Raw genomic sequence first — 23,546 nt, 5'->3', positions numbered from 1 at the left:
AGCCCCAATGTCGGCCTCTGCGAATCCAGCCCCCCTCACGAGGGCTCTTGTTTCCTCTGGGTCACGCTCACTTCTTCCTTCTCAGACAATGCTTTCCTTCAGCAGATGCTTAATTACAGACTGTCACACAGTCTCTCATAATTGTAGGCCTTGTCTCCCTTGTCAGATCCTAAGTTCCCAGGGGCAGAGGCCCTGTCTGTCTGGTCTCTCCCATCCTCTCAGAGCCTGGCCCAGGGCTGGGAGGGCAGGTTCCTGGACAGAAAGTGTTTTCCAAGCCCAGTTCAGCTCCAGGCTGAGCCAAGTCCAGCTCCAACCACTTGGGACCACTTTTCTTGCTTTTGTCCTATTCACTGGCCAAACCAGACCTCCATGCACCAGCTCTCCCCAGGGTGACCCAGGCCAGGGACAGAGAAATGAGGGAGACCTGGGTGGGGAGACAGCACTACGGCTCTCACCTGGCCCTGGCATGGTCTTCTTCTGGGATCCGAGGCACATCCCTGTCCCTTTTCCTCCCTTAGCATGCTTCTTATAGTGAGACAAGAAACAATAACCTTTTAGCTCTAGAATATGGATTTTATTTGTCTTTAAGGTAGCCCTGGTTCCCAGGAGTGGGTGGGTGAGGAACCAGCTGATTCCAACATAGGCTGAGGGAGGCGAGGCAGCCACAGCCAGGACAGGGAAACCTGGGAACCTGAGAGGCACTCACACCTCACACCTCGATAGCCTCATTAAGTTCCTGTTGACGAGTGGATTGCATTCCTGCCCAGATGTTCAATTCTACAGCCCTCACCCTGGCCAGGTCTGACAGTGTCTGCTGCTGGGACTGAGCAGGGGAAGGGTAATCTGCTTCTGGAAACAACCAATTCTGCCTGAAACAAAGACCATGATGAGGGGCCAGTCTCCTCACCTGTAAAATGGGGATAATATTGGGACCTGTATCATAGGATTGTTGCAATAATGCAGTGGGATAATGCCAGAAAGTGCTTAGCACAGTCCCCGACACCCAGTGAACGGCAGTGTAGCAGACAGGTTCCCATTTCTTGAAGGGCCTTTACAACACGAGTTTGCATCCTCAGAGCAACCTGTGAGGAAGGCATTTCCATCCCAGTCTGACAGGGAAGAAAACTGCGGCGCAGAAAGTCGACCAATCCAAGGTCACACAGCAGGGACAAGCCAAACTGTGACACCAACCCGAGAAACTCTCAGTTCAGCTTTACCCAGAGTGTGGCCCACAGGTTTCAGCATCAGACTCCTCCAGAGGGCTGGTTTAAAAAGCTGATTCCTGCCCCCAGACCTGCCAAATGAGAATCTTTGGGGATAGAGCTCAGGAACCTGAACTTTGTAAAGATGAGGAGCCTAATTTTTATATGAGGAAACTGAGGCACAGAGAGGTAAAGTGATCTCCAAGGTCACACTTTCAGCAAGTATGGACCTGGGACCGAATTCACAGTCTGACTCCAGAGGCACCAATCAGAGACTTCCTGGAAGAGGTGGCATTTGACAATGTGGGCCTCAAAGGGAAGAGACGGCACCACGGGGGAGGGTACAGCACAAATAAAGGCTTGGAGCAGGAGAGGCCAGGCAACAACAGCTCAGTGTGGCTTGTGCTTCCAGAGCCCTGAGGTGAAGAAATACATATGGAGCCACCACTGCCGCCTTCCCCTGAGAGCCCAGAGGGAGACATTCCTGAGCCATCCGAGCTTCTGGGAGGAAAGCCTGTTGTGTGCAGGGTCTACAACCAGCAGGTCTACGGCAGTGGCCCTCTGGGTGTGTCTGGCTGCTGCTCAGGACGAGAAAGCCGGGGAAGGTGGTGACTCAGTCCCCACCCAACCTCAAGCTAGTCCCATTTAAATTTGAGATGAGCTCAGAGGTTGGGGAAATGCCAAACAAACCCTCCTTGCAGAACAGACGCCAGATCCAGAGAAGGCAGCCCGAGCCGTAGGCTACCGGGCAGCAGCAATAAATGTGGAGCTACGCTGTGGGTTGCAGGGGGAGCCAAGTCAAGAGGCCTGGGCGCAAGCCCTCCCTGGGCCCCTATTCTTCATTCACCCATGAAACAGGGAGAACTCCACTGGCTTCTGACTTCCTCCCAGGGCTGTTGTGAGGAACAATGGAAAGGAAAGAGCCTGGCAGATTACACAATGTCCCACATAGCGAGAGGTTAGAGGATCACTGCTGTTAACATATTAGAACAGCCAGGAGGTGCTTTCCTTGCTACCTGAACCCCAGCCACAGTGGGTAGAGGGAGAGGCTGGGCCTCTGCCTTGTTCCCACAAAGCAAAAAGGGATCCAGATATTATCTCGAGGTGAAAGTTCACATTTATTAAACGCCTACTGTGTACTATTTTTTAATGTAGAATCTCACTTAATCCTCACCACAACCCTGCAGTGTAATTATGATTATCTTGCGTCCAGATGAGGAAACTGAAGCTCAAAGAAAGTAACTAGCCCAAGATCACACAGGCAGCGAGTGATGCAGACCAACCAAGACCAGGTGTCTGCGGCCCGAAAACCCGCACTCTTTCTCTGGAACAGTTTGTATAAGAGGCAGAACATGTCTGGCATAGGGGTCCAGCTCAAGCACTGCCTCCTTCTGGAAGCCGTTTTGATCCCTTTGCCCGGACAAGATCTCTCTCCGATGAAACGCCACAGCACATTATCAGCACACATCTGGCAGCACTCAACACATTCTGCCTCTTATTTTGTGATCAAGCACACTTTTAACAGGTAAGATAAGATGTAGGTGCAAATAGGTAGCATTTCAGTTACCTTAAAATCCTCAAATGTCAGGGCTGGAAGCACCTAAGAGAGCACAACAACCAGCTTCCTCATTTTTTCGAAGGAAAAATACAGACAGAGGAAGACACTTGTCTGAAGTCATACAGCATCTTAGCATCAGAGCCGAGAATAGAACCCTGGCATTCTGCCTCACACAATTTCTCTAGGGATTCCATGATTTCAGAATCAGCCTCAGGACAAGGATTATCATTCCCACTTTACAGATAAGGAAGCTGAAGCCCAGGCGAAAGCAGCCTCCCTGACAGGTGAGGTGTGGGGACCACAACCCTGATTCCCTCCACTTTCAGGCCAGAGACCAAGCCCTTTCTCCTCCCTGCTGCAAGTAGTCTGTGTAGCGCGTCAAGCTCAGGGCCCACAGTAAAAGGTCAACGGATGCTGGAAACTGTCATTATACACCAGTGCGCAGGTGACACCAGCCAGACAGCGACCTCCTCAGAGGCAGTGCTACGGCAGAGGACACGGAGTCCTGGCTGAAATCCTCTGTGGGTCCCTGGTCTCTCGTGAGACGAGGGGGCTACAATAGCTGATCTTATCTCCTGCTCCAAACTTCTGGGACATCTGAGGCTCCTTGAAAGCAGACCCCAGCTGTCTGTGGAGCATCTCTCAGCTGAAGCCTTTGTTCCCCCACTCTATGGGAAGCTGGAAAAGCAGGTGGGGCTCACAGCCACAAACTGACAGACTTTATTCCCAAGTGCCACTGGCCAAGCAGGGCCCACCCTTAAACAACAACAGGATGGAACATGGAAAATCCAACTGTCTCCAGCACAGACATCCAGCTGGGCACACCCACCTATCTTTACAAACTGGCAAAGAGCAACCAGGAATGGGGGCATAAAAAGGGGCAGCCTGCCCCCTGCCCTATTGGAAGGGCAGGTGCATTTCTGAACAACCAGGTGGCAATGGAGTGGGGGGAGGGTAAAGAACTCTGGGCTGGGGAGTCCCAGGCCTGGATCCCTGTCCCAACTCTGCCATGAACTAGCCTGTGTGCCCCGGGGCAAGCTGCTTTCCCTCTGTGGGGCTCAGTTTAAAGACAGGCTGACAGCTCCCGAAGTGTCTTTACAGATGTTTCATTTGATTGTCACGACAACGTTGTGAGGCTGCCATAATTATTCCCTTTTTACAGATGGAGAAACTGAGACTTGGAAAGGTTGAAGGTCTTATTCAAAGTCACACAGCTTGAGGCTGGCCGCAGAGGTCTTAGACCACCAAACCCAATCCTCAAGGGTGGTCAGGTTAAAAACAACCCCTCTCTCCCCTCACCCTGATTGACAGTCTCCACAAGACCAAGGCAGCACAGACCCTGGTTCACCTGCCCAGTCTGGTGGCTGGCAAAGTTCTGGCCACAAACCGCACAGCCCAGCTGCCTAGGAGGCCGCACCCCCCATGCAAAATTTGATTACTCAAGTTGGCAAGAACGCAGTCCCCACCCCCAATCGGGTCTAAATAAACGCCCAAGTGATATCACATCCTGCTGGCTCCAAAATAGCCCAGGCCTGCCCACAAGCAATCACAAAATGCCAGGCCATGCAGGGCCAAGCGGGCAGGGATGCCCAGCCCGTGGCACCGTCCACACACACAAGCAACTAAAGCAGAAGCCTCAGAGCAGGAAGGCTCCCCCTCCCACCTCTGCCAGACAGCCTGGCCCCTCCCTCCTTGCCCCCTTTGTGGGGAGGCCCCAGAGCCTCCTGCCCCAGCGCCAGCCCTCGCCCCAGCGCCAACCCCATGGAGCCTCGGCCGCGGCCAGCCTGCGGGCGCACTCCAGCCAGACCCGGACACCCCACCACTCACATTGCTTCAAGAGCTCCAGACACAAAGCCATGAGGGCCGGATGGGGGTCAGAGACCCAGAGACCGGCAAAGACAGAAAAGGGGAGAGGGAGAGACACAGGAGCAGAGAGAAGGGGAGACAGGGGACGGGGGCAGAGAAAGCAAGGGGGAGCGGCAAGAGCCCTGTCAAAGGAGTAGCCTTAAAGGGAGGTCTGCAGCGCAAGAGACATCGAGTGGCGACACCAGCAAGACAGATGCGGGGGCAGAGAGAGGCAGGGAGAGCAAAGCAGGGGGCCCCGACCCAGAGGAATGAGGAGCGTGGAGGCCCGAGAGAACAAGGAGAGAGCGACAGGGGACAAACGAAGGGAAGGCAGGGAGGGGCGCTGAAGTCTGGGAGCTGGGGAGCTTTGGGGGTCCCAAGGAGAGACCCCAAGGGATCTAGGAGGTATCAGCGTATACAGGGGACACCAAAAGAGGGAAAACCCTGAAGCAATGAGGGCTAAGAGGAGGCAAGACCCCCAGGATTTGGGGGGACAGATGGAAGGGAGGACCCTCAAGGGATGTGCGGGAAGCTCAGAGCAGAGCCTTGGGGGAGTGTGGAAGGTGTTCAGAAAAAAAAAGGTCCCCAAAGATGAGGGGCGCTCAGAGGGGGTAGGATCTGAGGGATGAGACGAGTGCCTTGAGGGGGACCCGAGATCGGGGAGCGAGGGAGGGGCTGGGAGGCAGCGCGAGGGCAGAGACAAAGAGACAGCGAGCCAGGGAGAGACAAAGCGGGCGGAGCGGGGCTACGGGCCCGAGGGCTGGTGGCCGGACAGAAGGACGGAAGCGCGAGCGGGCGGGGGGACGGACGGACGGACGGACGGACAGAAGGGGAGGAGGGCGGGGGCAGGGCAGGGCCGGGCGGGGGCGGCGCCCGTCTCCTCGCGGGGCCGCGGCTGCTCCGGGCGGCGCTGGGCGGGCCCCAGGCGTCCGGGCTGAGGAGGCGGCGGCGACGACGTGGACCGGACAGACCGACGAAGTGACCGACGGGCTGGCGGCAGCTGCGGCCAGTGGCGGGCACTCACCCTCCTCCCTCACGCGGCCCGGCCCGAGTCTCCGGTTTTGTACGCCCGAGGGGCGGGGCCTCTGGGTTAAAGCCCCGCGCCGGCCCCGCCCCGCCCCGCCCCCCGCGTCACGCGCGCGCGCGTCGCTCGGGACTCCCGGGATGGGCGGGGGCGCGCGCAACCCTCTCGGCACGTGGCCGTAGCGCGCGCGCGGAGAGGCGTGTGCGCAAGCGCGCGGGGCGCTCAGTCCAGCCTACGCCCAGGCCGCCCGACCCCGAGAGGGAGCGCGCGCCCACGTCAGCACGCGCATGCCTAAGCACGGGGGACTCCGCCCCTCTAGCCGCCCCCACCAAACCGGTTCCAGCTGGAACCAGACGCATGCTCCCTGACGCGAGAGCGGCCAGCAGAATCTGCACGAGTTTACCGTGGCGACACCTGGCTGTTCCCAGGGGAAACAGGCTCAGAGCAAGCAGTCTGAGGTGGTCTTCTCATCTCTGTGTGGTCAGATTAGCCCCCCAGGTACTATCGACTGTACGTCCTAAGTGTTTCTAGTTGTCCCCTCTACTCCATCCTCACTTTGCTGTGCTCATCTGAGGTCCTCCAGGTTGGGTTAGAATCCCTGCTCATACTCCGGAGGGCTGTGTGACCTTGGACAAGATACTCATTCAACCTCCTAAGCCTTCATTTCCTCCATAGTAAAAACCATCACATCCAGGATGCCTTGGAGAGCCAAGTGCAGTAGGAGCTGCCTGAATTCATAAATCACTCCCTTCGTGGCTCATGGCCTTCCCAGTTCCCCACTTCTCCCCTGCGAGTCCCCTTACTCACAGTCCTGGTCCTTGGGGTCTCATCCCTCATCTGCGCCTACCTGCAGATCCAGCTTCTGCTCCCCCACCTGCCTTGCTGGGTGACCTAGGCAAGTCCCTTCCCTTCTCTGTGCATCTCTTTTCCAAATGTAAAGTGGAGAAAAGAATCTTACTCAAGGGACTTCCCTGGTGGTGCAGTGGTTAACGATCTGCCTGCCAATGCAGGGTGACGCTGGTTCAATCCCTGGTTGGGGAAGATCCCACATGCTGTGGAGCAACTAAGCCCATGTGCAACAACTACTGAGCCCGCATGCCACATCTACTGAAGCCCATGCTCCTAGAGCCTGTGCTCCACAGCAAGAGAAGCCGCCACAATGAGAAGCCTGCACACCGCAATGAAGAGTAGCCCCCTCTCGCCACAACTAGTTTCTCTAGACCACGCGCAGCAACGAAGACCCAGCGCAACCAAAAATATAAATAAATTTTTCTTAAAAAGCATCTTACTCAAGAAGATGATACAGTCTTTCCAATACCACTGTCTTGCATAAAGGTAATAGTAACAAAAGCAACTGAGGGCTATTGAGCCTTTTTTGATGCCAGGCACTGTACTAAGCACTTCGAAAATATTAGCTTACTTTGCCCGTCTCACAGTCACTATGCTACACCTATACCATTCACTTAGTATTTATCTTTAGATTGATTACTTAGGAAAATTCAGGAAGCCCCAAAGCACAGGCCTGACTCTGTCTTGCTCCATCCCAACCACACCAGCCCTGCTCCTCCTCCAATGCACTAGGCACCCTCCTGCCTCAGGGCCTTTGTACCACTCTTCTCCCTGCCTGGAGTACCTCCCCAGCACTACTCCTTCCCTCACTTCCTTCAAGTGCTTGCTCAAACATCTGTCTCAGTGAGTTCTATCCTGGTACCCTGTTTATGCTGCAATAGCCCCGTCCTCCTGCTGCCGGCACTCCCAGTACTCCTTGCCCTACACTACTTGCCAGTAAACCACATACTTATTTGAGTTATTTATGCTTATTGTTTTGTCTGCCTCCCCCCATATGCCCCCCCCCAAAAAAGTATGTAGTCTCTATGAAGGCAGAGGTTTCCCTTTTGTTCACTGATGTATCCCTGGTGCCTAGAGCAGAGCCTGGCCCATTGAGGTTATCAGTAAGCATCTATTCAAAGAAAGGGCTGCCTCACTGCAAAGCTCTTGCCCTTAACTATGGCCTCAGGGCCTCTGAGGTTCAACTTCAGCACCTTAGTCTCTCCTCCTTTGGCCTGATCTCTCTACCCCTGAGGGAGTAAGGAATTATTCTTGTTCAAGAATCTCAAAGCTGGGGTTCCCAGCCTGCCCACCAGTTCTTAAGCCCAATCACTATTTCCCCCAGAAGGCTCAGTGGGTCTGCCTAAAAATGGGACTTAGGAGAGTGACCCAGTTAACCAGGAACTTCCTGGTCCATGGCTGGGTGGGGCTGTGGGAGGAAGCCACCTTCTGCCCAGTGCCCTCTGGGGAGAGGTGCCTATTTCAGGAGGTGGGAATTCTCACTCTAGGAAGGCCTCCTGGATACTCCCATTACTCTCTGACTCTATGGCCCCTGCCCAGGCCTCACTGTGCCTTGCCTGGACCACTGCACAGCTTCCAATCCATCCTGCCCATGTGGCCAGATAATTCTCCCTGAAACTCCTGTGACCCCACTGCATCTCTTTACCAGGACCTTGGATGGCCCCCCCAACACACGATAATGGGGAACTCAAGCCAGGCAGACCGAGGTGGGAAACAGCTCCTTGACCTTCTAACTGGGTGACCCTGACTTGACACTCACCTCCTCTAGGCTACAGTTTCTTTGTAAAGTATCTGTAAACATGTGTGTGTGTGTGTGTGTGTGTGTGTGTGGTTAACTGGGCTAAATAAGGAACGTCAGATAAGTGCAACATTCTGGACAAAGTAGCCATCACTGATCGATGGTGACACATCTCTCTGCTTAACCCAATCTCAGTCCCGAGCTCCAGGGATCAGAGATGACATGTGAGTTGAAGTCTATTTGCATCTCTGGTCATGATGGTCTTTCAGGTTCCTCTCAGCCCTGATATTCTGGGGATTGGAGTGTCCAGCCTGATAGGAGCCTGTAGTGTAATAACCGGAGATTGTGGAGGGTTAGGCCTGGGAAAGGGCTTGGGAGACAAGGCTGCCTGGAAGTTTGGCTGCTTACTGGAATTTTGTCAGCCTCCCTTCCTGTGTCTATGGAGGAGAGAGTAAATCAGAGAAGAAACTGGGAGAGTTCTGGGGGAGGGGAGAGGGGACAAAGAAGGGAGGACACAGCATTCTGTGACTCAGATAGGAGGTGTTTGGGGGTCCCCAAACCCAAGCCTCACAACATAGATGGAGAAATTGAGGCACAGGGAGGGGTCAGGACCCACCCAGAGTGACACAGCACAGCTGAAACTAGAACTCAGGGCCCCTGAGCAAGGAGCAAGTGTGTTTCCCAGTCCAGAAACCTATCCCAAGCGCTGCCAGAGAGTGACTCCAGGTGTGTGCACATGTGCGCGTGTATACACGTGTACTCATGTGCAGCTGCGGGGAATGCAGTTGGTGCGGGGCAGGGGTAGGTGGCAGGTACCACCCAGCAGCCACCGCTCCTAGGTGTTGTCACAGTCTCCCTTGTGATTCAGAGGGAGTGGGAGAGACACAGAAAGGAGGCTGGGGAGGGAGAAGGGCCAGAAATTTAGAAGAAAGAAAGGGAGAGAGGCTGGGGGGGAGAAACAGGGCTGAGGGAGACAGGCAGACAGAAGGTTAAGATGATGGAGGGGAGGGGAAGCTGGAAGAAAAGGATGGAGGAAGGGAGGGAGAAGAGAAGAATGAGCGCTAATGGGGGATGGGCAGCGTCAGCGAAGGGAGGAGTGGGACGGAGCGCGTTCTCTGTTCTTTCTTTTCTTTCTCAGAAGTGGAGAGAGAGGAGGCAGGATGGGGCAGACTGAGGGGGTAATGGCACCCCCGTGGGCCCTCCCAGGTAGGTCCTTTGGCTGGGGAGGGGCATGTGTATGTAGTGAAGCTTCTGTTTCCCCCACCATCCTGGCTGGGGCCGACCCTGCCTGCCAGTCACCTGCCAGAGCTATTTCTGGAATGTGGAATCTGGGTCAGAGAAGGGGAGGGACAGAGGGGGTGCTGACAGCTGGGAAGCTGGTCAGCCCCCAGCAAGCGGGTTGGGGGGTGGGCAAGCTCCATGCCCTGCCCAGGGCCACTCCGGAGGGGCCCGCCCCTCCCAGGCTCTCACCATCTCAGTAAGTGGCCTTCACATCCACCCACCTGCTGGCATATGGCCTGAGAGCATATGTGCCCATGTGAGGGTGACAAAGAGCTTTCATGCCCCTCAGCGACTGGGGGCTCAGAACAGCCCTAGGTGGGGGACAGGCCCCGGACTGCTCACTTCCTGGAGACATATGCTGAGGACAGGGGGCAGCCTTCTGAGCAAGGGTCACCCCTGCAGGGAGACAGTGTCTGAGGGAGGGTGTACCTGTGGGTGGTGGGGTGTGTCTGTGAGGAGGGAGGTGGTTACGGGCCGGAATGCCATGGATGGTGGTGCAAGCTTTACACTGATGAAGGGTGCCACGTATAAGGGGGGTGCTGTTCACAACACAGACATAATCGAATTGTATATTTATTATGACACATCTGTGGCAGATGGCAGTAAAGGACATTATTCTAATAAAAATTGTGCATCATGATAATAGATGACAGTTAAGTGTCTTTCCTAACCCAGCACTAAGGTACTGTAGGGACCAACTGCAGCTCTGGGCACAGGTCTGAAAAATCTGGTGGCTTTGGTTTTCCCTGCAAGGCAGGTGAGTTTACTTGCTGAGTTTGAGAGGATCAGGGGTTGGAGGAGAGAGGAGCACGTACGTAGTAGTCACTATGGAGACCTGGAGGCAGGGCTGAGTGGGGAAACACGGGGTAGGGGGGATTGTTCTGGTGGCTCCAATCTGTTAGGGGCATGATTTCCTCACAGGTGTGGAGGTGGCATGAGCCTTGAAGGAGACACACACATATGTGAGAGCACGTGCAACTGTATGTAGAGATTAGGTGTATGTTTGTGCATGTGAGAATATCAGTGTGCATGTGTTTTTATATGTTTTCAGAGAAAGAGGTCTAAGGGTACAGAACCTTATATATGTCCATAAGTAGGTATATATGTGCACACATGTCTGGGTAGGTGTCAGATGTTGCTACCAGTACTTTCTTGAGTATCCTGGTTTGGGCTTAAGCTCCCAAACTGAGAATAATTGGAGCCCCACATCCCTACATTTAAAGCCAGAAATGCTGGATTATTCATACAGGATGTGCTGAAGGGGCCGTGATTGAATTTTTGGCCTCAGTTCTCAACCCTTCCCTGTGTTCATGCCCTTTGCAATGTAACTGCAGTTTCTCCCACAAAAGGTTGAGTGTATTTCCCTGGACCTTGGCTTTGGGCTCATGTGACTTGCTTTGACCAACCAGATGTTCACAGGTGTGACACAGAGACTTGAAATGAGCTTGTACCGTGGGATTTGCCCTCTTATACTTCTGCCACCACCATGAGAAGTACATGCCTTGGCTAGGGCACTGATTCCAGGAGTGCGCTTTGGTTCCAGGAGGAGAATATAGGACATGCAGAGCAGAACCAGCCAACCAAAAAACTCATGAATGAGAACAAATGCTCATTACTGTGTGCCTCTGACATTAGATGTGCTTGTTTGTTACACGGCATTATTGCGATAATAGTTGATAGATACAGAAATTGGTACCAAGAGTGGGGTGTATAAGCAACAAAAACAAAAATATGTAGCATCGGCTCTGGGACCAAGTGGTGAGCAGTGAGCAAACTGTTAGAGGAGGCTTGAAAAAAGGTTACCCATACTCTGCAGAGGCAAAATGCTTGGTAAAACTGTCAATCTACAGTAACTTGAAGAGAACCAATGGATTTGGGCAAGAGAGTTTCCAGGTAAAATGTTGAAAGCAAGAGCTGGCTCCTTTGGGCTGAATTTGATAAGGACTTAGAAGAAAGAGGAATTCATAAAAGAAATAGGGAGTGTCACAGGGAGTGTTTAGAGGGAATACAGAGAGCCCAGAACTCGCTGAGTTGGACAAGAGATCAGTCAACTCCAGCTTCTCCAGCCAGTAAATCAGTTTCAAATTAATATACAGCCTGGGGACAAAGATCAGACCAAGGTCATGGCCTTAAGATACAGCATGTGGGTCAGATCAAATCGAAGATGTGGTTATGACATCTTTTATTAATACTCTAAAATAATAAGGTACCATTCAGTAGATGCTCTCAGCTGCTCAAAAGAGCTTCTAGAAAGCTTAAGAGCATGGCCCCACAGAAGACTGATGCACCTAAAGTCATCATAATTGAGTTGAGAGAGACTGACATGACTCAAAAATAATTGTGGGTGTGCTTTTTGGTACATGGGGTTAAGTGGAATCAAATACATAGAAAACCCATAAAGTGTTTGAGGGAGGTGTGTGGCCAAAACTATGATCAGCTTAGGCTCAAGGGACGAGACCACTCAAGATGTAAAAAGACAACTGGGTCCCTAACTTTCTTCAGGCAGGAAGCAGACAAAGAAGGCTCTTTGGCTGCCCAAAGGCCTATTCTCCAATGCTTTCTTTAGACAACGCCAACAAGGCTGATGGAAAAGAAAGGGCTTTCAGAGAGCAGAGCCAAGAGCTACGGAAAACCATGGCTTAGGGAATCAACCCCAGAGCATAGAGCTTGGGCCTAGTCAAGAGACATTCCCTTTCCCAGAGTATTTGCCCAACATCTGCCCAGAAGGACTTCAGAATGGCCATGGATCAGTAAGTCTCTGAACCCCTTCTCCCTCTTTCTGAACAGGAGTGTGGACTGCAGTCATCCTGTCCCTATTTTACCAAGGTATGCTGGGTGTGTGTGTGGGGGGATTGGGAGGTGGGAGGTAGATATCTTTTTTTTTTTTAATTTTAGATTTTAGGTTGCTTGATCGAGAGGAGCAACATCCATATCTGACACAGATCATGAGATGTTTTTTCCTTTTTAAAAAATGTATGTATGTATGTATGCATGTATTTATGTATTTATTTATTACTCAAGGAGAGTTGATTTACAATATTATATTAGTTTCAGGTGTACCATGAGATCCTGATGTTATGATTGGATGAGTCTTTTCAGGATCTTTGGGATAAGGGTATTTTCTGTGAGAGGGACACGAATAAGTGTGGCCAAGAAAGTGGACCACAGTAAATTGAATTACTGACCCTGATTCTTCACCCCTTCCTCTGTCCACACGGTGGGAGGATAGTTCTCCATCCCTTGTTTTTGAGCTGTGACTTCCTCTAACTAATAGGATTTTAGCAGATATTATGCAAGCAGGGACCTTGAAATGTGCCCGTGTAGTTAGGCTTGCTCTCTGTGCTTCTGCCATCAACATGAGAACACGCCCTGCTAAAGCCACTGCTCCCAGGAGGACACTTTGGTCCCAGGAGGAGGGTGAGAAACATGTGGAGGAGAGCCATTCCAGCTGACAAACTTGGGAGCAAGAAATAAATGTTACTTGTTGTATTACACTGATTTTGTAGTTGTTTGCTTTGCAGCACTATTGTAGCAATAGTTGACCAATACAGGGACCCAGACAGTTCTGGGACATGTAGCCCATCACCCATCTTCAGTCCATTCACGAGTGATTGGGGTCGGGGGAGATTGGTGAGTGAAGGTTTATTTGAAGAAAATTGTTGATGTGCTATCTGATTCCCCAGGCCCACCTCCTGCTTAGAGAACTTTCCTTGGGCCTGATGATGTGGGGAATCTGATCCTTTACCTGAGACTCTTATAAGACTGTAACAGAGTGCCTGGGAGAGCCTGGCAGGGATACCCTGGATTTGGAGGCCAAAGAAACTGGACCCCGACACCTGCTTTGGAGACTTCTAATGTGGAGAGGCTGGCAGGCTTAGCTGTGACAGCAGGTCTAGAAGGAAGGCTGTAGCAGACCAGCCTATACTTTCAGAGTTCTGCAAGGCACAGGCCTCATTTTCACATGGGTAAAGCGGGAGCTGAGGGAGACAGTAGGGCTGGAGTTGTCATCAGAGGAGTCTGCCCAAGATGCCTGCCTGGCAGGGCCAGGTCCCCTGGCAAAAAGAGGCTGAGTGCAGAGGAGGGCAACCACTGGTTGGAGAAGCTGAGACAGAATAAGCAGCAGTGGCCTGGAGGGGGATTGCCCATGCTGGGAAAGAAGACACCACAAGGGCCCTGCAAGATAGGAGAAACTCTGAAAGCACCACCTAAGAGAAAGAGCTAGCAGGTGGCATCTGTCACACAGATACTCCTGATGCCAGACAACATCTGCACTAGCGACCTTCCCCTCCCCCTGGAGGAACCAGAAATGGCCACTGATGAACAAGGAACAGAGAAGACACTCACCACCATGCCCAGCTCCCCACTGTGGGCTTCTGAGCCCAGTCAGGCCCTAGCTGCAGGTGCATGAGGTCTGAAGTAGATGAGACTGATGTTTTGAAATGAGACCAGACCCTCAATACCTGAAAATGAGACTGTTCCTTAGGGTCTAAAAATGCCTGGAAAAGCTCGGGGATCTGCCCAGGTATCAGCCACGATTTGAAAGGCAATAGTGAAACAAAGTGGTTTCTTGCTCTGCCCCCTGCCTTTGCAGTTTTCAGTCAATAAGCTGGTTTCTTGTGTATAGAATATCCATAAGATTCAGGCTCATTTATTTATATCAAACACCAACTGAGCGCTTGAAACATGTGGTTTTCCTACAATAATCCAACCTCAATGCCTTTGATTGTCAGGAGGCTCAGAGTCAAGTCTGAGAACCAGTAAGAACAGCTACACTTGTCAGCTCCTACCATGTGCAAGGGCCCGCCTAAACCTCTCCAGGCACAGCCTTAGTTCATCTCCCCTGAGAGCTCTCTGGGGTCTGGCTTATGCCTCAATTTATACATGGGGAAACTGAGGCTCAGGGAGGAAAACTCTCTAGTCAGAGTGAGATCAAAGTTCTCTCTACTAAGCCAGAAATTGTGCTATGATCTTCCTGGGTCTTGATGGTCATGGCTTGCTCTGGGACACAGGGTCCCCTTTTTCTCTGATCGTGCCTGGGTTATTGTCAGAGAACTTAGAACAAGTATCAGAAAGGACAGGTTGTCCCTGACTGTGAATATGAGAGAAATCCTGCAAACCCACCCCTTTGAGAAGGCTCAATGCAGATCCCATCCTCTTCCCTGCAGGGGCCCACCCTCCCCACAGGTTTGCCTACCTGAACTAATCCAAACAGGTAAGTAGGGCTTCAGTAAGAGCCAGGGTCTAGAGAGTCAGGGGCAACCAAGTATCTCATAAGCTCCAGCCCTCACGACCCCCTCACCCCATCCCCAGTGTTGACATCTGCCTCTGTGACAGCCCCCCCACCCCCCACTGCTGCCATTTGAGCTCCAGTTCACCAGTTGATGGGAAGTTCAGCCCCAAGGCCTCCTGCTTTTGCTAGCCACCCCTCCAATCCTGGCTCACCAACCATGGATTCCTCCCCACCTCCGGTCCACCAGGAACGGTCCCAGGGGTCCCCCATCTCGGTACTCACTCGGAAGCGTGCGACTATTGCTGAGGCTGCCGGTGCTGGGAGGGGGGGAAAGGGACTGCAGGGAAACACTGTCCTCCTCCTGCGAGCAGCCCGCCTGGATGGCGCGCAGGTAGCTGTGGCTGCGGGAGCGGAAGTAGCTGGGCAGCGGCAAGTCTAGAGCCTCCGCCGCGGTCGACTCTGCTTCACTGCAGGCCGACTCGCAGGCTGCCTCATACTGGTCGCTCAGATCTGCCTCCCGTACCTGTCAGGGCAAAAGCAGGCATCAGGGGCCGGCTGTGCCCACTGGGGAGGGATGGGGTGCTTGGTGGTCGGCTCAGCTGCAGAGCTGGAGTCTGTGGGGCCTCAACTCGGCCCACCCTCCTGCTCCCGTCTCACTTAGGACACGGGATGGGCAGATGGAGCCCTTAAGAAATATACAGACTCTCTCACCTCTTTGGGCCTCAATCTTCCCATCTCTACAATGGAGGAGAAACTAGTAAATATACTTTCTAGGATGTTAGCTAGGTTATATCTTGTGTGTCCAGACTGATTAACTAATAGATTTTGAGGTCATATCTGAATTCAGCCAGAAAGAAGGCTATAATCAGTAACGTCTGTCCTGGATGTTGGAATGGGGAGGTGGCAGTAGGTGTGCTAGATATTTACCATCTTACGGTCCGATTCCTTCGTTTTTATAAGCAAAGAAACTGAGGGCTACTGAGGGGAAGATACTTGCCAGTTGTACCCAGTGAGGAAGTAGCAGAATCAATACTCCAAATGTATATTTAAGGAAGATTAATCTAGCCCTGGTGTACAGAATGGATGTTGGATATAGGGTCTGGAATGGAGGCAGAGGCCAGAAATGAAGCTGATGCAATAGTCTGGTGAGGGAAAATAATACTGGAATGAGGGTAGTGGCAGTGAGGACTGATTAGTCACACCTGCCATGGACAGTATGGGGAACGGAGGTATATATGCTATTTGCCATCTCACATCTAGTTCAACCTCATCTGGATGGTTTCTAAGTGTCCCTCTAGAAACAAGATCCTACAAAGCTGCAGCTGGGGGTGTGAGTGCAGAGGGGGCTCACCATACATACACTCTCCAATGGTTCTGGAAGGGTCTGTCTGACCCATGTCTCAGGCCATCGTGGTACCTGGGGATCACAGAGTATAAGCTGAGGAGTCAGCTGGCTGAACATGGACACTGGGTGGGGGTCCGGGAAGACACCTGGGCTACGCGGGAGGGGGCAAAAGTTGACTGAACACCATGTGGAGGAAAAGATGAAGCTGGATCTGGGGCCAGTGTGCCCTGGACCTGGCTGTGTGACCTCAGGCGGGCCAGCACTATTCTCTGGGTCAGTGTTTCCCTGTCTAAATGGACTAGAATGCCTGTGGACTCGTCTGGCACTGCATCAGGGAAAACGACTGGACGGATCATCACCCAATTTTTTTTCTGGCTGCACCGCGCGGCCTGTGGTATCTTGGTTCCCCGACCAGGGATTGAACCCCGGGCCCTCGGCAGTGAGAGCACGGAGTCCTGAACACTGGCCTGCCAGGGAATTCCTGATCATCACCCAATTTGGAGTATATGTTTGGAAAGGCCTAAATTTGCTCTGTTCCATATGGTAGCAACCAACCATACGTGGCTATTTAGGTTTAAATTAATTAAAGTAAACAAAATTCAGTTCCTTACTCACACAAGCCACATTTCACTTGCTCATGTTACCTCACTGGACAGCATGGATGATAGAACGCTTCCAATCATCACAGAAAATTCTATCAGACAGCACTGATAAATTAAAACGTAGTCCATGTGACATACCCAAAATTCACTTGGATAGGGTATTAAAGAGATAGGTGTTTATCCTCCAAAGCTGCAGCCTGAGGTGTATTGAGAGGTCCCTGTGATTGCCAAAGGCGATGAGGTCTTGATTAGGGATTGCACGGTAATGGCCCACCTCTGGAGCTAGACTGCCAGAGTTTCATTCCCGGCTCCATCATTTTCTCACAAGAGGAATATGGGCAAGTCACTTAACTGCTCTGTGCCTCAGTTTCCCCATCTGTAAAATGGGGGCTAATTAGAGACCAGATTTCACAGGATTGTGGTCAAGATGAAATGAGATCATTCATAATCACATGCTTCGAATAGAGTTGGGAAAACTAAGCACCTGATAACCTGTACCTGTTATTACAGGCAACTTTGTGGGGCAAGTGCAAAGATTTGTCAGTGTCGGTTAAGATGCTCCCAAGCTCCCAGGGAGAGGCCAGCTGGTTAGTGCTGTTGGTATGTATATCATTGAGGACGTACTATGCGCAGGCAACTGCCCTGGGGGTTTTATATGTGAACACATCACACCCTTATCATGAGGCTGTTGAAGGAAGGAAGAGGTCACCTGGCCCACTGTGGGCTCCCCAAAGACCCTCTGCAACAATGTGCCCAAGAAGAATTATGATATGAAGGTGGGAGGCACATGAGGCATTCGTGGCTGGAATCAGGAGATGTGGAGCCAGTCCCAGTTCTGCCCTGTAGGCCGTGTGGCCTTGGATCAGTCCCTTGCCACTCCTGGCCCCAGTGAGGACTTGGGCCCAGAGCACCTTCCCTGCCTCTCTGTCTGGCCTTGAGGCTGGGGCCTGGGAGGGAGGAGAGGACCACCTCCAGGGGCAGGATGGGTGTGCGTGGGATGGGGCACCCTTAGGACAGGTAGACAGTGCCAGGACTGGCGTCATCTTCACCACCTTTGGTAAGTTTGAAAAGTCTCTGCATTCATTCCAGAACCCTAACATCCTTAAAGGTCTTACTGGAACCCAAGAAAGGAGATAAGTCAGGGGATCTTGTGGCTGGGATGTGAAGGCCAATGCCCCCAGCCCCTGATCTGTCCAAATGGAAAAGTCTCCCCAGGCCTTTCCCAGGCTTTGGGGAATGAGAGGAAGGAGGGAGCTAGAAGCTCTCAGGGTACACCTTCCTTTATCTTGGGGTTATTATTTAAAAAAAACTTTTTTTTAATTCAAGTATAGTTGATTTACAATGTTATGCCAATATCCTGGGGTTATTCTTGCCCCATGCATAGATCCTAGCCCATTCTTTTCCATTTTTTTTTTATCTTTTCCATTTTTGAGAAGAGGAAACTGAGGCACAGAGAAGTGAAGCGATAGGGCCAAAGAGTGGAAGGTCCAGGCACCAATGTGATTCCTGACACTACCTTCACTGGAGGGGGCTTTCCTGGTGCTGGCTCTGCTTGTACCTGCCCGGCTCAGGGGCCAGGACCACTGAGGTGCCTGAGACCCAGCCCTGGCCTCTGGGATTGGGGGACAAGAGAATGGCAAACATACTGACCTGCTGCTCGTGGCCAAACAACTGGGGGATCAGGGAGGCCTGTCCAAACATCTGCAGGAAAGAGATGGGGGAGGGTTATGGGGAGACCGAGGCTGGGGGCTAGGGTTGGGTATTCAGGCCTGGCTTCAAGAGAACTTGTGGCTGGCTGGTCTAACCTCCTCCCCAGACTGGCTGAGGCCCAGTTGCTGGGAGGTCTTGGCTTCCTCCAGGGGTGGGAGGCTCACTCCTTCTGGGGCTGGGTGTTGTTGAAGACTTGTAATCTGCTGTTTGTAAGTCTTTCTCCTGGGTTGGCTTCTGGGACCATGGATGTCCTGTCTGCTGCCTCTCACCTGGGCAGGCAGCTCCCAGGATGTACAGATTAGGGACAGAGCCCAGGGACTTCTCTTCCCTGGTCAGGGCTTACACAGTCCAGTGACTGGTGGGAGCGGGGTTTCTTCTGGCAGGAGTTGAGGCCTCAGAGACACAGACAGAACTGGACATCTCTGACTTCGGGGTGACATAGGTGGCTCAGGTCACTCAAGCTTCATGGGATGAGGGTTTGGGGGTTCAGAGGACCCTGGGCTAGGGGAGAGCTGGGGCTGGGCAGGGCGTAGTTGGAGAGACCTGCTGGGGTCCCCAGCCTGGCTCATTCCGTGTACCTTTTCGTGTAGCCAAAGGACAAAATTGTTCCAGGTGCCAGGGCCAGGCAGGGGATGGAGACGGTGGGTGTGAGAGAGACAGACAGACCCAGAGAGAAACATGGAAATGAGACACGCTGGAGAGAATCAGAGAAAAATGTGAATGAGGGGAGAGAAAAACAGAGGGAGACAGACACAGACCGACAGGGAGACTGAGGGATGAGAGAACAGGCAGGATGGGAGAGACAGGGAGGGACGCCATCCATTCAGCAGACCTACGTGCCCTGTGCCATGTGCTGGGGACTCTGTGGGGACAAGACAGCAAGGTCCCCGTCTGCAGGGAACTCCCAGTCTTAAGAGTGAGACAGACATCAACTAACAAGTATAGTTCCAGATAGTGAGAAGTGCTGTCAAGAAAATTAAGCAGAGTAAGGAAACAGGGCCCCGGGGACCCCCTGAGGCAAGCGATAGGGCAGGTCCCTCTGAGGTGACATTTGAGCCAAGACCTGGGACACGGAGAAGAACCAGCTGTGCAAAGATCTGAGAGAAGATGCTCCTGGGAGAGGCAGAGCAAATGCAGGGGGCCTGGGGCAGGAATGAGGTGTGTGAGGGGCCAAAGGGGGCCAGAGTGGCTGGAGCAGAGTGAGTGACAGAGCAAGTCGGGGAGCACATCTGAGAGGGAGGCCGGGCTTCACAGGTCTGGCTTTCACTAGGGTGAGGCGGAAGCCATGGGAGGCTTCGGAGCAGGTGACGTGATTTGACTTCTGTCTTTTACAAGCTCCCTCTGGCCGCTGAGAATAGATTGGGGGTGGCAGGCCCGGAGTCCAGGACAGGACAACGGCACAGGTGAGACTTGGTGGGGCCTGGATAAGGACGGTGGGGCAAAGGGTCCCCTGGCCGGGGGTGGGGGGCTCTCCCTCTCCCCACGTCTGAGGTCAGTCTCCTTGGAGCGTGGGAACGACAGTGCTGAGGATGGGGGCTGGGGCGGGCTTGGCCGGGCCAGGAATATGGGGTGGTAAGGAGCTGGAATCCGAAAGTTTTAAGCAGTCTGTTAGCCCAGGCCGTGGGGCTGCACACGGCGGGACCTGGGGCCTGTTCCTGACCAGAGAGGTGGCTGCGTCTGCACCTGGCTGCCTCTACTGCCCCACTGTGCTACTATTGGCAGATGTCTGCCCTCTCTGGGCCTCGTCTCCCCATCCACACCATGGGGGGAGCCCTCAAGCCTTGACTGGTCGTCCCTTTGCAAACTGTAAAGTACTGTGCACAACACGGTAGGGGCTGAGGTCCAGGTCTGGGTCTGACAGCCCTAGATCTCTGCCCAGCTTTGCCTCTTCCTAGCTGTTGTGACCCACCCCTATCTGGGCCTCAGTTTCCTCATCTAGGAAATGGGGATATGGATGATATCTGGGGGTGGCTGTGAGGGATCAAGGAGCTAGCTGATGGTTGAGAGAATTAATGGTACAGCACAGCGTGTTTACCGCTGTTAGTGGCAGAGCTGGCTGGGCCCTGGAAGTCCAACTCTCCACTGATCAGGTGGGACATGGAGGTCCAGAGTGGAGAAGCAACTTGCCCGAAGTCACACAGCAAGATGCCAATGCTAACCATCAAGGGAGCCACCCTTTGCTGAGCACATTATGTTTGTATCTCACTGATTCCTCACAACCCTTTGAAATAGGAATGATCACCCTCCGATGGTAAATCAGGAAACTGAGGCTCAGGGAGGGGGTGTTTTGTCCTGGGTTCATACTGTCAGTGACAAGACTGGGACTCAAACCCAGGTCTCCAGTACCCTATCCTCAGGGCTCCTGGGTCTAAGGCAGTGGTATGGCCCCTTCCTCTGGGCCCACAGCTTAGGCCATCAGTGTGAGGCCCTGTGACTGCTCTCCAGCCACAGGACAGTCAGTGGGGAAGAGACACACACAGGCAGCTTCAGGAACAAAGACCGAACAGAAGCACAGGGCAGATATTCGGGGGCCACTCAACAGAGGCTGGACCTGGACGTCTGTCCTTTTCCTGGGTGGGAGTTGGGGCTCTCCCAAGCCCTCTGACCTTCTGGCTGCCTGCCACCCTTACCTGGCTGATACAACTGGAGTCGTTGAGGCTGTCGCTGACGGGGTGGTAGTCCTCCTCCCAGCTCGGACACTTGGAGGGCAGCAGCATATCCACTGAATCCAGGCGGTCCAGACTCCTGGTGGGGATGGGGAGCAGATGGGGCTCAGCCCACCCTTTGTTCAGCATGGGAAACTGAGGCCCAGAGGGGGAGAAACGGGCCAAGGTTATCCAGGGGCAGAGGGTAAAATGGAAGTCACTGCCATCCCGGGTAGTGTGGGGGGTGATGAGCAAGGGGAGAGCTGCTCCCAGCCTTTGGAGGCCTTGTGAGTCCGGAGAGTGCCGATGGCCCTCACCTGTCATGCCCACTGCAACCGCGAGGTGGCAGCACAAGCTCGCTCTTGACTGTTTCAAACCAGGGGTGGGCCACACCAGCTCAATTCTACAGCCCCCTCCTCTGCAGGCCTGGGGCAATTCCAGGGGCTGGACAGAGGAGATGGGTCCAGGCCCACAGCCTTGACCTCCGGCCAGGGCCGCCCAAAGGTCATCAGTTTTGACACAATGTCCAGGTGGCCTCCACCAGGCCCCTGAAGACTCACCACTTCTCCCCATAGCCCTGGCTCTTCAATCTTTCTCACATCTACCTGACCCTGGGCCTCCCCCTCCCCAACTCCCCTGCTCTGGAAATAAGGTCCAAGCCGCCAATAGCTCAGGGCCTTGACACAGACAAACTTGGCTTGGAATCCAGCTTCCTCACTGGGTGACCCTGGGCAAGTCGTCACCCCTTAAGTCTCAGTTTCCTCACCTATAAAGTGGGGGATGTCACTGTGCCTGCCTGCTGGGGCTGTAAGGAGGTTTCAGTGACGCAGATTCAAGGGCACTGGGGCAGGCATAGAGCCCAGAGCGCAGCGAGGGCTGACAGATGGCCCGCATTACTGTTACTACAGGAATACTCCTTTTATTGCACTTCACTTTACTGCGTTCTGCAGATATTGTTTATTTTGTTTTTCTCTTCTTTTCTTTTTAACAAATGGAAGGTTTGTGGCAACCCGGAGTTGTCAGGTGATGGTTAGCATTTTTCAGCAATAAAGCATTTTAAAATTAAGGTATGTACTTTTAAAAAGACAATGTTATTGCACACTTAGACTATAGGGTAAACACAACTTTTACATGCACTGGAAAACAAAAACATTTCGTGTGACTCACTTTATTGCCATATCCACTTTATTGCGGTGGTCTGAGGTATGCCTGTACTACTATTATCAATTCCCTCTCATTCAAGGCCTGGGCCCTGGTCCTGCCCACCTTTCCCACCTCCATGCCCACAGGTCATTCAAGGAATTGCAGGATCTCAGGAGTAGAAGGGGTCTTAGAGATCATCTAGCTCAGCCCCCTTCACTTAAAGCTAGGGAAACTGAGGCTCAGAGAGGGTGAGACCTAGGAATGGCTGGTGGTGTCCTGAATTCCCACCTGGAGGCCATTCCCTGCCTCTGTCTCAGCCAATGAGACTCCCTGCCTCAGTCTACTGTCACCTGCCCTGCTCTATTCCCTCTGCTGCAGTCCTCCTAGGCTACCTCCTCCAATGAAGCTCTGGCTCTTGCCCCCAGGAGTAGAAGAACTAGGGCTAAGCTTGTTTCCTTTAACTCTTCCAAGTCCTTTGTCTGTTTCTGACTTTTGTTTCTCTCCCTCAGCGGGTTCTGAATCACCTATACCAACTTTCACCTGATTTGCACTCATTCTTTTCTGTTCTAATCCCCACGGTGACTTCTGCATGTGAAAGGCTCACTTCTCTCTCTAACATGTTATTTGTTGCTTCCTGTGTGCACGTGTTTCATTTTCCACGCTTTCACTAACTCTTCCCAGTCTTAAAGCAACAGGATGGGGCTCCATTGGTGGAATGCCAGGCCGGGTGATGGGACAGGTGAAGGCTGTCTATCTCCCTTTCACTTCTGGATCCTCCCTCATCCCCAATCTCGGAGCTCAACTCAGGGGTCAATTACAGGGGCACTGGCAGAGGGGGCTCTGGCCTTCCCTGGGCAGTGCTGGCACAAGGGGTGGGCTCACTAAGGGCAGGGTTCTCTAACCTGAAGAAGAGGGTCTCCGAGGGCAGTTCCCCTGTACGAGTGGAAATCATCTGGGGATGTAGGCAGGGTTTACCTGGGCCAATCACTCCGGAGAGACTCCCCTTATGATTTACCAAAGGATAAGGCTCACCTGTGGTCAGGACTTAACTGTGGGGGGCTTATGGGGTGGGTTCACCAAATGGCGGGGCTCTCCGGAGTCAACTCATCAAAGTGCAGGGGCCAAGCTAAGGATGAAGATCTCAGGAAGGGGACTAACCGGAAGGAGGGTTCACCTAGGGGGCCTGGATCATTGGGGGTGGGGATTCACCTGGGTCTGAGGCTGGAGGGCAGGATTCATCTGTGGGGCTGGGATCTCCGGGCGGGCGGCTGAAGAGGAGGAAGGCGAGGTTCCCAGGGGTGGGACATACCTGTGAGGGGCTCACCTAGAGGGCAAAGCTTGCCTGTGAGCCAGGGCGGTACGAGTGTAAAGAGG

General features: G+C 53.1%; 1 protein-coding gene across 8 annotated transcripts in view; it reads right to left on the bottom strand.

The window, feature by feature from the left end:
- The window catches only part of DLGAP4 (DLG associated protein 4), a 210,106-nt gene that overhangs the window by 71,581 nt on the left and 114,979 nt on the right, over positions 1–23,546 (bottom strand). For 3 of the 8 annotated variants that reach the window (XM_060284115.1, XM_060284114.1, XM_060284117.2), the window contains exons 5-8: positions 21,015–21,129; positions 18,325–18,375; positions 16,079–16,144; positions 15,010–15,250 (exon numbers count right to left, since the gene is read on the bottom strand). In XM_060284115.1, coding sequence (XP_060140098.1) covers positions 15,010–15,250; positions 16,079–16,144; positions 18,325–18,375; positions 21,015–21,129 — 473 coding nt within the window. Of the gene's footprint in view, positions 1–4,587; positions 5,624–15,009; positions 15,251–16,078; positions 16,145–18,324; positions 18,376–21,014; positions 21,130–23,546 lie in introns of those variants that run through there. The other 5 variants (XM_030830683.2, XM_030830681.2, XM_060284116.1 and 2 more) reach the window with 4 other exon arrangements.

The sequence above is a fragment of the Globicephala melas genome, chromosome 15, assembly GCF_963455315.2.
Source record: "Globicephala melas chromosome 15, mGloMel1.2, whole genome shotgun sequence".
In the NCBI taxonomy this organism is placed as follows: Eukaryota; Metazoa; Chordata; class Mammalia; order Artiodactyla; family Delphinidae; genus Globicephala; species Globicephala melas.
Note: the sequence above shows the minus strand (reverse complement) of the source record. Positions and strands in the feature narration are given on the sequence as shown.